The sequence below is a fragment of the Dreissena polymorpha genome, chromosome 2 (genome assembly GCF_020536995.1).
Source record: "Dreissena polymorpha isolate Duluth1 chromosome 2, UMN_Dpol_1.0, whole genome shotgun sequence".
In the NCBI taxonomy this organism is placed as follows: Eukaryota; Metazoa; Mollusca; class Bivalvia; order Myida; family Dreissenidae; genus Dreissena; species Dreissena polymorpha.
Genome location: NC_068356.1, coordinates 154,967,654 through 154,984,841, shown reverse-complemented (window position 1 = coordinate 154,984,841; position 17,188 = coordinate 154,967,654). Strand labels below are relative to the sequence as shown.

Sequence of the window (17,188 nt, the reverse complement as noted above, 5' to 3'; positions counted from 1 at the left end):
TGAGAACAAAACTGTTATTGATAAGTTAGATTTGTTTACAGTGAAGTATTCCAGTTGGTTGCCTACTGTTCCTAGTACACACGAGTCCAACTCTAGTGTTGTACCTGGTGCATCAACTGTGATAGGACGTGGAAGAGGTCAGTCTTTTATACTCAGAGTTGCTTGTACGTTGATAATACATTTTAAGGCGCAACTTTTCATTTAACATTCCCAACATGGTAAAAAAACACTGATACAATTTTGTCTTCTAAAATACATGTATACATCTAAAACTTTGTTAAGTATGCAAGTGAAGTGCAATTTAAAAATAATATGCATGTATGCAATATTTATGGTGAAAATAGAATTTTACACACACACACATGCACACACACGCACGCACGCACACACATACACACACACACATACACACTTTGTATGGGTCTTTTCTGCAAAACTGTGAGAGGTATCAACTTCAAACTGTATTGGTAGGTATTTCTCATTGATGGACAGTGCAGTGCTCAAGAACCATAACTCTTGTTTCCATACTTTTTAGCAATTTCCCTTTCTTTATTGTTCTTCTAACATTGTTATTATCCAATATAAAAAACAGTAGAGGTATCAATTATAAACTGTATAGGTAGGTAGATCTTATTTAGGGGATTTGAAGTGCACAAGAGCCATAACTCTTGCTTCCATATTTTTAGTGTTATTACACTTTGTTATCGACAAAGGGCATATGGACGTAGAAATGGTAGGCATTAAACTGTCCATGCTTGCTTCACTCGTCTGTTCTTCACACTTATCTGAATCCTGCAATTACTCAAAAAGTACTCAAGCTAGATTAATGAAAGTATATGTGTTGATAGAAGGCTATATGGAGAATATGCATGTTATATGTGGTTGCTATGGTGACAGAATGAGGTAAAACGAATGTCTGGATGCTACAGTAACGCAAAAAGTAGTTAAGATACATGTTTTCCTTGTATGTATTAAGTGAAAACCCTAAACTTGTGTTGAAACCGCAAGGCCCAGAGGTTTGGTGTTTATTATGTTACATTGTTTCGTGGTCACCTACCAACTTTTTTCAAATGATACCCCATGGGTTTTAAACTGGTCCTGTTCTGGGGTTACTTGTTTTGCATACATACAATATAGTTCAAATTTACAATTTTTCTCCCTGAAACGGCTAAACCCAGAGGTTGGTGTTCGGCTTAGCAGTATAACATTATTGCTGGTTCTTTAGCAACCTTGTTCAAGTCATGCCCCTGGCCATTTGTTACAAACTGAATTGAAACTTTGTCAGAATATTTATCCTTATGATATCTCTGCTGAGTTCCTGTATGGTTTCAGTCGTTAAAAACAAGACCACCAGAGGGCGGCGCATTTTTTTTTATATATGGCTACAGTTAAACCTTGTTAACACTGTAGAGGTCACATTTTTTATCTTCATGAAACATTGTAGGAACATTTATTGTAAGGATATTTTGGCTGAGTTCAAAAATGGTTGTGGTCCATTGCAAAAAACATGCCCGCCAGGGGGCTTGGAAGTTTTCCTTTTATGGCTTTTGTTGCTAGTGTAAAACCTTGTTCACATTGTAGAAGTCACACAATTGGTCCAATCTTCATGAAACTTGGTAGGAACATTTTGTTCAAGTGATATCTTGGCCTGAGTTTGAAAATGGTTGTGATCTGTCGAAAAACGTGGCCCCCAGGGGGCGGGGAACTTTTCATTATATGGCTTTATTGAAACCTTGTTAACACTCTAGAAGTCAAATTTATTGTCCAATTGTCATGTCATGGAAAATCTTTCTAGGCCATATAAAAACCACAGGGACCCAGCACAAAAAACATATATGATATATAATATATAGACAAGGGGTTGAAAATGCCAAATAGACAGAATGTCACAAATTCAACAAAAGTGCAAATTGCAAAGTCATTATCATTTAAAATTTATAAACCTATATATAAAATTGTAGCTAAATATCATCTGCAAATGTTGGCCATAAAAAATGGGCCTAATTTCAACAGTTTAAGAATAACAAACTGGAAAATCGGACGAAATCGACAGTTTTCGCTAGGTAAGACAAAAACCTGCACTCCGATCTAACCATAAGCCTTCGTTTTAATGCGTGCTTACAAGCAATACTATCACAATTTATCGGTTTACATTGATGAAAAAGAGTTTAATAAACAAAATTACCTCTAAAAACTAATTCCAATACAATCAGAATGAGTAAGTATTTTTCATTTAGTTGCATCCATTCCGTGAAAGTAATTAGCGGTAGCCATTTGTCAAAGCGTCGTTGTTATACCCCCACAAACGAAGTTTATGGGGGTATATAGGAGTAAACTTGTCTGCAGTCGGTCTGTCTGTCGGTCCGTATTCAGTGTCCGCTCTCTAATTCAAGTTGTTTTCGTCTGATCTTCACCAAATTTGGTCAGAAGTTGTATCTAGATGATGTCTAGGTCAAGTTTGAACATGGGCCTTGCCAGGTCAAAAACTAGGTCAAGGGGTCACTTAGTGCGTTTTAAACATTGAGCATGGTGTCCACTCTCTAATTCAAGTACTTTTCATCCGAATCTTCACCAAACTTTGTCAGAAGTTGTATCTAGATGATCTCTAGGCCAAGTTCCAACATGGGCCATGCTGGGTCAAAAACTAGGTCACGTGGTCACTTAGTGCGATTTTCAACATTCAGCAAGGTGCCCGCTCTCTAATTCAAGTAGTTTTCATCCGATCTTCACCAAACTTGGACTAAAGTTGTATCTAGATCATGTTTAGGCCAGCTTCGAACATGGGCCTTGCCTGGTCAAAAACTAGGTCAAGGGGTCGCTTAGTTCAGTCTGTCGGTCCGTATTCAGTGTCCGCTCTCTAATTATCCCCCACCATAGGCGGAGGGATATTGATTTGGTGTTGTCCGTCTGTCCGTCTTTCTGTCCGTCCATCCGGCACTTTTGTGTCCGGAGCCATATCTTGGAAGTGCTTTGGCGGATTTCATTGAAACTTGGTATGAGTATATAAATGGATAAGCAGATGGTGCACACCGAATGGCATTGTACACCATCTGTTAATCACGGAGTTATGGCCCTTTGTATCTTAAAAAAAATGCTTTTTTTGTGTCAAATATCACTTAAGTGTCCAGAAGCATATTGGCGGGGGATATCAATTCCACGAATTTGCTTGTTCAAGTTGTTTTCATCCGATCTTCACCAAACTTGGTCAGAATTTGTATCTAGATGATGTCTAGGTCAAGTTCGAACATGGGCCATGCCAGGTCAAAAACTAGGTCATGGGGTCTCTTAGTGCGATTTTTTACATTCAGCATGGTGTCCGCTCTCTATTGGTCAGAAGTTGTATCTAGATGATGTCTAGGCCAACTTAGAACATTGGCCTTTCCGGGTCAAAAACTAGGTCATGGGGTCGCTTAGTGCGTTTTAAACATTCAGCATGTTGTCCGCTCTCTAATTATACCCCCACAAACGAAGTTTAGGGGGGTATATAGAAGTGAGCTTGTCTGTCGGTCGGTCTGTCTGTCTGTCTGTCCTTATTAAGTTTCCGCCCTCTTATTCAAGTTTTTTTCATCCGATCTTCACCAAACTTGGTCAGATATTGTATCTAGATGATGTCTAGGTCAAGTTGGAATATGGGTCATGGCAGGTCAAAAACTAGGTCACGGGGTCACTTAGTGCGTTTTAAACATTGATCATGGTGTCCGCTCTCTAATTCAAGTAGTTTTCATCCGTACTTCACCAAACTTGTTCAGAAGTTGTATTTAGATGATGTCTAGGTCAAGTTTGAATATGGGTCATGCAGGTTAAAAAAAACTAGGTCATTGGGTCACTTAGTGCATTTTAAGCATGTTGTCCGCTCTCTAATTCAAGTAGTTCTCATCCAATATCTTCAACAAACTTGGTCAGAGGTTTTATCGAAGTAATCTCTACGCCAAGTTTGAACATGGGCTATGCTGGGTCAAAAACTAGGTCATGGGGTCACTTAGGGTTTTTTAACATTAAGCATAGTGTCCGCTCTCTGATTCAAGTAGTTTTCATCCTATCTTCACCAAACTTGGTCAAAAGTTTTATCTAGATGATCTTAAGGCCAAGTTCGAACATGGGCCATGCCAGATCAAAAACTAGGTCTTGGGGTCACATAGACGTTTTACACATTCAGCGTGGTGTCCGCTCTCTAATTCAAGTAGTTTTCATCGGTTCTTCACCAAACTTGGTCAAAAGTTGTATCTAGATTACTTGGTCAAAAGTTGTATCTAGATGATGTGTAGGTCAAGTTTGAACATGGGCCATGTCGGGTCAAAAACTAGGTCACAAGGTCACGTAGTGCGTTTTAAACATTGAGCATGGTGTCCGCTGTTCTTTGTGAAGACAACATGCAAAATATTCTGTGTCCGTGCGGCATATGGGGGTATTCGTCACGTCTGTGACAAAGCTCTAGTTCAAGAAGTTTTCATCCGATCTTCACCAAACTTGGTCAAAAGTTTTATCCAGATAATCTCTGGGCCAAGTTTGAACATGGACCATGCCGGGCTAAAATCTAGGTCACGGGGTCATGTCGTGCGTTTTTTTTAACATTCAGCATGGTGTCCGCTCTCTATTTCAAGTAGTTTTTATCCGATCTTTACCAAACTTGGTCAGAAGTTGTATCTAGATGATGGCTAGGCCAAGTTCAAACATGGGTCATGGCAGGTCATAAACTAGTTGTTGTTGATTGTGCCTTGCTCTGTCAGTGTAATTCACTGCTAAGCAGGGTTCAAGAGCATGAATGGTGACTTTCATTGTCAAGTAAATTAAATAGGGTTTAAAACAGTTGTTGCAAAGAAAATATAAACTTTTGGAATTAGTTTTTAGGGGTGAGTTTAACTTTTTTCCATCAATGTTAAGCGACAAATTGTGATAGTATTGTTTGTTAGCACGCATTTACACGGATGGTTATGGTTTGATTGGAGTGCGGGTTTTTGTCTTACCTAGCAAAAACTGTCGATTTCCTCTGATTTGTCAGTTTGTTATTCTTAAACAGTTGAAATGAGGCCAATTGTTGTATGGCCAACGTTTGCAGATGATATTTAGCTACAATTTCATATATATGTTTATACATTTTAAACGATGATCACTTTGTAATTTGCACTTTTGTTGAATTTGTGACATTCTACCTAATTGGCATGTTCAATGCCTTGCTTATGATAAAAACATGGCTTGGCGCAGTTAACATTATATGGCTTATGTTTAACCTTGTTAACTCTCTAGAAGTGACAATTGCATTCCAATCTTCACACAATTTTGATTAGATCATTTGCTCTTATGATATCTTGGCTGAATGTCAAAATGGTTTTGATTTCTAGAAAAACATTGCCACAAGATGGCGGGGTAGTTTGCTTTAAATGGCTATATTGAAACCTTGTTAACGCTTGTATGGCAACATTTATGGGCCAATGTTCATGAAACTTGGTCAGAACATTTGTCAGAATTAAACCTCGGCTGCTGTTAAAACAGTCATGTGAGCCTAAAATAATAGGTTACTAGGTCAAATTTTAAAAAGCATCTTTATACTCTATAATTCACTTTCTTTGTAAAATGTTTATGAATCTCAGTATTTGTATTGTTTTTATTTAATAGAGCAAATTATAAGTATGACAATGAAATTATTCACCTATTGTAAAACAAAATATTAAGTGAAAAAATATATGCACACAAAATTGGCACCAGTCTAGAGCGCAAGATTGACATGATAAGATTTTAATTAAACACATAGCATGAAATAAAATGCATGATGGGATTAATTGTTGCAAAAAATTATATTGATCTTGGTGGAACAAGATACCTCAATAGCTTTTACGCTTAAACCAGAATATAATTGCATGGCTGGTCACTAAACTTTAAACATATTAATAAATTATCCCTGTAAAAATGCAAAATGTTTAATTTCTTTTGTAAAGGTCGTTCCAGGGGATATCCCGTTGTACACAAATCTGAGGAAGTTGCAACAAGGCCTAGTAGATCTTCTCCAGCATTGAAACAAACCGGGCAAGGAGTTGGTGGTATGCAAAGTTTCATTCAGATATGTATATAAATAACACGTGAAAAAGAGTCTCGTGGATGAAATCTGAAGGCTTTATTGTTTTGTGTTGTATGAAAGAATCCTCATGAAAAAACTTGTGCTGAGGTGTTTGTTTAGATTTTTATGTCCCCTCTTTCAGAGGGCCTTGGGGGGTTAATAGATTTGCCCTTGTCTATCCGGCCTTCCATTAGTCTTATTTTGGTGTTGTGCTTAAATCAAAGTATTGACGCTGCAAACATATTACCCAACATTTTGGTTCATTATTTTTAGTACTTAGCCAGAATCATGATCCTTTTTTGCTGAAAAATTGTTGTGTTGATGAATTGTCCAAATGATATCTTGGCCAAGTTCGAAATTGAGTCATGTGAGGTAAAAAAAACAACAGGTCACTAGGTCATATTAAAGAAAAATCTTGTTTTCAGTCTAGAAGTCACATTTATAGCCTAATCCTCATGAAACATGGTAAAAACATTTACTCTAATGACATCTCAGCTAGTTTGAAACTTTCTCTGGTTCATTGAAAAACATGGCCACAAGGGGGCGGGTATTTTGTTTTCCATGCATGACTATTGTAAAAAAAAAATCAAGTTACATTTATGCTCAAATCTTCATGAAATGTGTTCAGACCATTTTTTCTGATTAAATCTCGGCTGAGCTCAAAAATGGTTCTGGTTCATGGAAAAACATGGCCAGCAGGGGGCGTGTCAGTTTTCCTGCTATGGCTATAGTAAACCTTGTTAACACTTTTGAAGTCACTTTTTATGTCCCCATGTCTATACTGGGGGACATATTGTTTTTGCCATGTCTGTTTGTTGGTTGGTTTGTTTGTTGGTTTGTTTGGGTCAAACTTTAAGATTGGCCATAACTTTTGCAATATATTGAAGATAGCAACTTGATAGCAACTTAATATTTGGCATGTATGTGTATCACATGGAGCTGCGCATTTCGAGTGGTGAAAGATAAAGGTCATCCTTCAAGGTCAAAGGTCAAATATATGGGGGGACAAAGTGTTTCACAAACACATTTTGTTTATTATAATATTCATGATTCTTTGTCAGAAATTTTATTTTGGTGATACCTGGACAGAGTTAGAAAATGGTTCCGGTCTGTTTTAAAAACATCGCCGACAGGGGGCTGGCCAGTATTCCTTTTATGGCTTTAATGAAACCTTGTAAACACACTTAGTTGTCACTACTCAGATTAATTAAGCTTCTTCATGTCTCAGGTGAGCGCCCCTCTTGTATAAACATCAAGGTAACATAGTTGAAAGGTCAAATATGCGAATTGTACAGCTTTTGTATGCCCCTTCCCCACCCCTTGAAGAAGAGGGGGTATATTGTTTTCTTGGATGTGCATTGGCCTTAGACAGCAGATGACCAGTATCAAAATTGAGGTCACTAGGTCAAAGGTCACTGTCACAATAAGTGACATTAAGTCAAACTAGAGCTTTGTCAGAGACCTGACTAATATGCCCACAATCCTTAGTCAAGGCTCATATCTCAGGGACAAATGAATCACTTCACATGAAACATTTTGTCTTTAACATTACAATTTTGTGATGATGGCATATTTAAATGTTGAAGTAATTGACTTTAGCTTATTACATTGGGTATGGTTATATTTAAGGGCACACAACTTAAGGATTAGCTGATCACTGTGCGTGAAAATTTTGTTCGCATCAACAATTCATGATGATTACATATTTCAGGTGAAAATTCTATTGCTTGAAATACAGTGGTACACTCCACAAACATATATGTTACAGTTGTCTCGTCTTAAACCACATTGCACAATGGTTTTGTATTTGTTCTGTTACACCTGGTGTTCCAGATTATGCCCCTTGTGTCAGAATTGCCATTGATTTATAAAGAATTGGTCAAATGAATTTTGTAACTCACCTGTTTACTTTAACTCAACTAGTTTGAAACAGTCTTATCCCAGCTGAGATCACTCTTGTCAAACAATTTGAATTAAGCTGAACGATTCAGGGCCTTCATGGCTTTTAAGTATGTAGTCAAACCTTTCTTGGTGAATACTACCTGTTCAGATTAGTTCTGTCTCTTTAGTTGCTTTAAAGTGATAAATCTTTTAAAGATATACCTATAACCATGTGAACTCATTTTTCACAACTAATGCAGAGTTTTGTGACAATCAGCAGAAGGTTGGGTATCTGTGTCCTACCGACACCTGTAAATGTCCCCTGGGAGAAGGCATCAAGCATAACGACATTATGTAGGCATGTCCCTAAGCTTGTGTTTTCAACTTCTTAGTAAGGCATGAATCTAGCTCCAACTTCACAGTTGAATGATCTTAATGTGTTGATGATCATAAAGCAAATAAATTTGGCTTAGATAAATTCTTGCAGAATTATGGCACTTAATCTGTTTTTCTACTATAAAATATATAGTCCCAAGCGGTTAAGTTTTCAACTCCTCTTAATACTAAGTAGATCTTGCTGAAACGTTCACAGTTGAATGATCTGTATGTGAACTGGTAAATTATGTAAAAAAGGAATTGGGGCTGGGACGAATTTTTGCAGAATTATTACCCTTTGTCTGTTTTTCCACTATTTGTCTTTTTGTCAACTGTAGATTGTAAAGTTCATTTTTGTCTGTGACCACGTGTTGTGTGGGCATCAGTGTCTGCCACATTTCTAGTAGCCACTATTTTGTGATTATCCAGCACCACTGACCGAACATGCGTTCCCATTCGTATCTTTTACTGAGCCTGGCCAGTTTCAAGACCAACCTGCAGGAAAGACACAAGCAAAACCTGCAGAACATGGTGTGCAGACTGACATAGGAAATGTGGCTCCATCAGATGCATATTCCTCGCATACTGGCAGTGGTGGTGCAAAAGGGAACAGAACTCTAATGGAAGGTACATAACAGTTATTCTCTGTTTATACACCCGTTAAAATAAGGGGGGAGTATTATGGGACCACATGCTGCGGTGTCCAGCAAAACGATGTCTGCTCAATAGTTTAACAAGTGTTAACTGGATCATCATGTAACTTTGTGATATTGTTTATGGGCATAATATCTCAGCAAAGTTTTATTACCACCCAGATGTCATAAATAACCTAAGAATTATGGCTTTACATCAAAATATATATGCAAACTATACCTCTGCTCTCTGATTCAAATTGTTTTAATCATATCATATTCAAACTTGGTGACAATAATTATGGGCATAATATCTGCCAATATGGGCAGATCACCAAATGCACTTCTTAATTATGGCTCTATATTTATCCCATATTTGCCTAATTAATGTTGTATTAGATACAATAAGCTTAAATAGAGACATAGCTCAAGATTGTATGTGGGACTTGTCAGGTTAAGGTAATTGTAACTAAAAAAAAAAAAAGGTGTTTGCTCAACAGCTTCTGTTTCGACTGAGGTATGGCTTTCAAATATTGTGTACAGTATGTAATATAAATGGAGAACTAGCTTGGGTTTGCATTTGAGTTGGTTGGGTCTAGGTCAAGGTCATTTTAACTTAAAATAACTAACGTTTTCCACTCGGTCAACTTAGTTTGGAACATAGTGTTATATGGAAGTTGTGTGTGTTGGTATTTTACCTGCAGACCTAGCTTCAGATTACATTTCTGGCCAGTCAGGTTTAGGTCAGGGTCACTGTTACTAAAACTAGAAAACCATTTTCTGCTCAAACACTGTAGTTTAGATGAAGGTTACAATTGCTCTAAAAAAATTGAGTACTTTTTTACTTGTAGACCTAGCTTTGGATTGCATATATACCATTCTAGGTCGCTTTTGCTTAAATTAAAACAAAACAGTTCCTGCTCAATAACTTTAGTTTGGATGGAAGTATAATGCTAAAATCTTGAGTAAAGGTTGCATATATGCATACCTAATATTGGATGCCTTTTCTAAGAAGTTTTGGTCATTGTCACTGTTACTATTAATAGAAAAAATGGTTTTCACTCAATAACTTAAGTTTTATTTGGGAATTGGGTTTAAATTATGTACCTCGGTTTCTTACATCAGGAAGACCAAGCTTGAAATTGAATTGTATGGCCAATCAGATCAGGGTCACTGTTACTTTAAATTATAGAACAACTTTTTCTGCTCAAAATCTGTGTGTATGTTGTTTACCTGTAGACCTAACTTTAATTATGTTAAATTAATATAATTAGTATGTTAAACGTTGAAGACCTGGTTTAATGACACTGACCTGCTTCTTGTTGTCTACATTATGTCCTTTGGCAAGTTGCTATTTGTGTGCCCTAGGTAAAGATAACAACACCCCTTGTCTGTTCAACCAATAAGGGATGGGCGTAAAAATTTAAAAATAATTTGTAAAAAAAATAAAAAGATTTTAACAAAAACTGAAAGATTTTATGCAATCTCAGACTCACTCCATGTCTTGTGAACGGGTTTTCCAGAACAGTCAGGTTAAGCGCTATAAACCTTTTACATCAAAGGACGATGCATTTAATCAGTCTATGTCTAGTTTGTTATACAGTATAAGTATTTTAAAATTGAAAATTATAGCATACATATTGACAAAAGAGCAAAATATGACACAGGATAGTGCATAATCCGTTACTTAGAAAGCCACTAAGTAAGTTAAACCATTTACTGTATGTTTTAACACATCACTTCTTAATATTGCTAAAATTCAACACAAATTCTTGTATTTGTTGCAATTTTAAGACTAGGAAGGCCTATCTTGGCCTATAAACGACCTATATAACAATCTTGTAAGATGCTCAGTGTCCTAAAACAGTACCCTAATACATTTATCCGGTAAATGTAACAGACAAAATGTACACATTGCATATGTTCACTATTTATTACATGTATTTATGTTTTTATTTATGATCTACACTAGTCTATGATGTTGTCTGTACTTCACATCATGTTATATAACCTATTACACGTAAACAATTCTAACTAACAGGACGTCAGACAAAAGTAATCTGAATATTTCCCGTCAAATGAACAAACATAGATTTGATATCAAGAACTGTTGAATGAATCCCATTTCATATGTTGCTTTACATTAAAGACAATGATTATACTTGATCTGATTTCTGTTTTGTAACCGTAGATGTCGTTAAAAATAATCTGGACCTTTATGCAAAGAGATGTTAAGACTACATTAATTGAAAATTATTATTCATAACGTTGTAAATTATAATTGTTAAATGATTCATAAAACATTGACATAGTTTACATATACATTTAATGTTTCCCTATTTCTATGTTTTTATAAATTATATTATTTTAATAGGCTATTGAAATAAAATCTGATGCATCTTTGTTTTGTGTCATATTATGTGTTATAAGTCACTAGTTGAAGTGCAGCCACATTTAGATAACTTATTATGCCCCCCTTCGAAGAAGAGGGGGTATATTGCTTTGCTCATGTCGGTCTGTCGGTCGGTCTGTCGGTCCGTCCACCAGGTGGTTGTCAGACGATAACTCAAGAACGCTTGGGCCTAGGATCATGAAACTTCATAGGTACATTGATCATGACTCGCAGATGACCCCTATTGATTTTGAGGTCACTAGGTCAAAGGTCACGGTGACCCGAAATAGTAAAATGGTTTCCGGATGATAACTCAAGAACGCTTATGCCTAGGATCATGAAACTTGATAGGTAGATTGATCATGACTGGCAGATGACCCCTTTTGATTTTCAGGTCACTAGGTCAAAGGTCAAGGTCACAGTGACCCGAAATAGTAAAATGGTTTCCGGATGATAACTCAAGAACGCTTAGGCCTAGGATCATGAAACTTGATAGGTAGATTGATCAGGACTCGCAGATGACCCCTATTGATTTTGAGGTCACTAGGTCAAAGGTCAAGGTCACAGTGACCCCAAATAGTAAAATGGTTTTCGGATCATAACTCAAGAACGCTTAGGCCTAGGATCATGAAACTTGATAGGTAGATTGATCATGACTTGCAGATGACCCCTATTGATTTTCAGGTCACTAGGTCAAAGGTCAAGGTCACGATGACCCGAAATAGTAAAATGGTTTCCGGATGATAACTGAAGAACGCTTATTCCAAGGATCATGAAACTTGATAGGTAGATTGATCATGACTCGCAGATGACCCCTATTGATTTTCAGGTCACTAGCTCAAAGGTCAAGGTCATGGTGACCCGAAATAGTAAAATGTTGTCCGGATGATAACTCAAGAATGCTTATGGCTAGGATCATGAAACTTCATAGGTACATTGATCATGACTGGCAGATGACCCCTATTGATTTTAAGGTCACTAGGTCAAAGGTCAAAGTCACAGTGACAAAAAACCTATTCACACAATGGCTCTCACTACAACGGAGAGCCCATATGGGGGGCATGCATGTTTTACAAACAGCCCTTGTATTTATATTGCGATTCTTGGGGGCTTAATGTTAACACTGCAAAAACAACAATAATTGTTTGTTTTTTAAACAAAAAATTCTCTCCCAAAGCCCCCTCCCTGCTCTGCTGAGGCTTCTAAACTAAACTTCTTTTATCAAAAAAATGCAATTCTTAATGATACTTTTCAATAAACTTCAATACCGCCTTGAAAGAACCAACGTGTTCTTACCATCGATTGAAATTTTATTTCTTTGTATATGTATTCTTAAAATACTATTACTTCCTCTGTTTTTGTTTATATTTATACTACTTATATAATTCTATGGCAATTGCAACATTTTGTTTTATTAGCTCATCTATTTTTTGAAAAAAATAAAATATTTATGAGCTATTGTCATCACCTTTGCCTCGGCGTCGGCGTCTGGTTAAGTTTTGCGTTTAGGTCCACTTTTCGCAGAAAGTATCAATGCTATTGCATTCAAACTTGGTACACTTACTTACTATCATGAGGGGACTGGGCAGGCAAAGTTAGATAACTCTGGCGTGCATTTTGACAGAATTATGTGCCCTTTTTATACTTAGAAAATTGAAAATTTTGGTTAAGTTTTGTGTGTAGGTCCATTTTATTCCTTAAGTATCAAAGCTATTGCTTTCATACTTGCAACACTTACTAACTATCATAAGGGGACTGTGCAGGCAAAGTAATGTAACTCTGACTGGCATTTTGACAGAATTATGTGCCCTTTTTATACTTAGAAAATTGAAAATTTGGTTAAGTTTTGTGTTTAGGTCCACTTTATTCCTACAGTATCAAAGCTATTGCTTTCATACTTAAATACTCGCAAACTATCATGAGGGTATTGAAAAGGACAAGTTGCATAACTCTGGTTGTCATTTTTACGGAACTATGGCCCTTTTTTGACTTAGTAACTTTGAATATATGGTTAAATTTTGTGTTTCGATCCACTTTACTTCTAAAGTATCAAGGCTATTGCTTTCAAACTTCAAATACTTTCATGCTATCATGAGGTTACTGTACCTGGCAAGTTGAATTTTACCTTGACCTTTGAATTACCTTGACTCTCAAGGTCAAATTATTAAATTTTGCTAAAAATGACATAACTTCTTTATTTATTTGATTGATACTTTGACAAAACTACTCTTACCTGACATACCACAATAGACTCCACCCAATCCCCCCCCCCGTCCGAATCCCCCCCCCCCCCGAATCCCCCTCCCCCCAATTTTTTTTGTTTTTTTGTTTTTTAAGATCATCTCACAAATGATCACCACACCCTCACACTATACTATACCCCCTCCCACCCCACCGCCCCCAAATTATTTTTTTTGACACGGTTAAATGACACAAATATTTTTTTTATTATTTTATGTTTGAAATACGGTCCACCCATCGCACCCAAGAATACCCCCCCCCATTCCCCCCCCCCCCCTGTAATTTTTTTTTTTTTTTTTTTAAGATCATCTCATAAACCTTGCACTATACTATACCCCACCACCCCCACTCTCCCCCCATCCCCCTATTTTTTGTTTTTTGAAGATCATCTCACAAATGACCACCACACCCTCACACTATACTATACCCCACCCCCCCCACCCACCCCCCCCCCCAGAATCCCCCCCCCCTAATTTTTTTTTTTTTTTTTTTTAAGATCATCTCACAAATGACCACCACTCCCTCACACTATACTATACCCCCCCCCCCCCCCCGAATCCCCCCCCTAATTTTTTTTTGTAAGATCATCTCACAAATGACCAAATGACCACCACACCCTCACACTATACTATATCCCCCCCCCCGCCCACCACACCCACATTATTTTTTTTTGAAACGGTTAAAAAACACAAATATTTATTTTTATTATTTTATGTTTAAAATACCGTCCAACCATCGCACCCAAGAATACCCCCCCCCCTATTTTTTTTTTTTTTTTTTTTGAAGATCATCTCACAAATGACCACCACACCCTCACACTATACTATACCCCACCCCACCCCCCCACCCCCATTTTTTTTTTTGAAACGGTTAAAAAACACAAATATTTATTATTTTATGTTTGAAATACCGTCCAACCATCTCACCCAAGAATACCCCCCCCCCCCCCGAATAACTCCCCCCTAAATTTTTTTTTTTTTTTTTTTTTTTTATTTTTTTTAAGATCATCTCACAAATGACCACCACACCCTCACACTAACCCCCCCCCCCCCACAATTTTACACAATTTATGTTTGAAATACCATCCAACCATCGCACCCAAGAATCTCCCCCCCACCACCCACAGCCCCCCCCCCCCCCCCGATTTTTTAAAATTTGTTTTGCTTTTTTTTTCCCGCATTTTTGGAAGATAATGTAATAAATGTCCATGCCCCCACACTATACACCCCTCTTCACTCCACCCCTCCCTCTTTTTTGATTGAAAATGAGAGTCCCTTCACCTTTAAAAAGAAAATAGATGAGCGGTCTGCACCCGCAAGGCGGTGCTCTTGTTTTATTGGGCATGGCATTGAAATTTATCATGATGTTTGCATAGTATATGTCAACATGTCATAAACATTTCATGGTCTTTAATGAAGTATTGTTTACAGAGTTTGGCATAATATTTCATATTAAGCAGTGCTTACCACATATATTACTTGTTTTACAGAAGAAAGCAATGCCTCAAATGATGCCATACCAATACGGAATACCGGTAGGAGGCAACGGAAAAAAGAAAAGAAGAAAGAAAAGAAAAAATGAAAGAACTTAATTTGGATGTACATAGTTCAAATGGAAACAGATTTGTATGCCCCCAGATCGAATGATCAGGGATATATTGTTTTTGGTCTGTCTGTCTGTCTGTCCTGTCCTGTCCTGTCCTGTCCTGTCCTGTCCTGTCCTGTCCTGTCCTGGCTGTCTGCCTGTCTGTCTGTCTGTCTGTCTGTCTGTCTGTCTGTCTGTCCCAAAACTTTAACCTTTGTTTAAATTTGGTCATTACTTTTTGAATATTGAAGATAGCAACTTGATATTTGGCATGCATGTGTATCTCATGAAGCTGCACATTTTCAGTGGTGAAAGGTCAAGGTTATCCTTCAAGGTCAAAAGTAAAAAAATCCAATCCAAGGGAAGTTACATGTATAAGCTTTAAAAGGGAGATAATTTCTAAACCTGTCAAATGATATACTAGTATTGAAATTTTATTTCAAAGCGGCGCATTGTGTTTCTGACAAACACATCTTTGTTTTTAATTTGTAAATACCTTACTTTTGCTGAAAGTAAATGCCTTTTGACATTAATTTTCATACAGATTAATATATAAAATGTAAATAAGAAATATTATGTTAGATTGTTTAAATATAATTGTACTGCATTACATTGTTTGTGTGTCAGTAGATTTTGTGTCATGAAATTAATGTTTGCTCTGCGTTCTGTCTTCTGCTTGTTTGATGAATCCTTTTTGAAAATACCGAATCGTGCTTTTGTAAAGTTGTATGTGCTATTTAATGAGTTGATGTTTTTAATTATGGATTTTGTTGATTTCTATCATGTACATAAAATAGATGTCAATAATAATTGTTCACTCTACTGTTTTGATAATGTGATCTGAAAAGGAAAACAGGTCATGTATCACTGTTTGATAATTGATGATTATTTTAATGTTATTATGTGGTTCATGATTAACAGGAAATGGACAATATGTTTTAATATTGTATGTGTTAGTCATTATATTTAATGCATTTAATGCATTCTTTATGTGCTGATGTTGACATTATCTTCATTTTTTATTACGGAATTTGTTGAAAAATGAGAAAATAAAATGAGCACCATGATTTGTCATCAATGAATAGGGTTTATTTAATCAAGAACAAATTATCATATTTTCAACAGACGCATGTCATAAGAATTTTGAAAGAAGATGTTTTTTGAGGATGTTGGTCCTAATTATGTGCCTGTGACAGTGGATGTTTTAGTTTAGAAATAGTGTTGGGTTGTTTTGGTGTATTCTGTTTTAAAATTAACAAATGATCCATTTTATCCCAATCTGCATATAAAGTATTAGTTTAATACCTGGAAAATATATATTATATATTTGATGGAGTTGATGGAAGTGTTGTACAAAAGGTTCTATAATTATATCACAATCATCCATATTCAATCAATAATGTGATTAACGGAATACAATAGAGGGAACTTGTTAGAAAAAGTAGAATGTTAAGGTATAGTAAGTTAGAGATAGATGTAGAGTAGTGCAGAATGCTTATCAAGTCAGTATTATTGAAGTTATATGAATGTAATTGTTTCTATTACTATTGGAGGCATAGAGTAGAAAAAACAATTGTGTTTATAAAAATCTGTTAGCAGTTAGGGACAACAAACACAGTGTTTTTTTAGTAGTTAGGTTTCCATCAATACAAGGATAAGTCATTAAAAGTTAAAGTTTTTGTTTGGTGAGCATAACTAGCGATATTGAGTCTTGTCTCATTATTTGCTTATTTGCTGCTTAATAATTGTGTAATTTTATTAGCTCCACTGGCCAAAGGCCAGCGGGGCTTATGTCATGGTCCTGTGTCCGTCGTGTGTGCGTGTGTCCGTGCGTGCGTGCGTTAACTTTTTCTTTAAACATCTTCTCCTAAACTACTGGTCCAAATCTGATGAAATTTCTCAGGAATGTTCCTGTGGTGAACCTCTTTCAAATTTGTTCAAATTATGCCCCTGGGGTCAAATTTGACCCTGCCCCGGGGATTCAAAAAATTGAAAATTTGCTTATATAAGGCCTATTTTGTGCAAACTTTT

General features: G+C 36.5%; 1 protein-coding gene across 9 annotated transcripts in view; it reads left to right on the top strand.

Annotated features, from left to right (window-relative positions):
* LOC127869549 (sterile alpha motif domain-containing protein 9-like) overlaps positions 1-15,282 on the top strand; it is a 225,913-nt gene extending 210,631 nt beyond the window's left edge. For all 9 annotated transcript variants that reach the window (XM_052412203.1, XM_052412204.1, XM_052412210.1 and 6 more), the window contains 4 exons: positions 42-137; positions 5,934-6,035; positions 8,738-8,935; positions 15,063-15,282. In XM_052412203.1, coding sequence (XP_052268163.1) covers positions 42-137; positions 5,934-6,035; positions 8,738-8,935; positions 15,063-15,154 — 488 coding nt within the window. In that variant the 3' untranslated portion in view covers positions 15,155-15,282. The remainder of the gene's footprint in view (positions 1-41; positions 138-5,933; positions 6,036-8,737; positions 8,936-15,062) is intronic.
* The last annotated feature ends 1,906 nt before the right edge of the window (positions 15,283-17,188 follow it).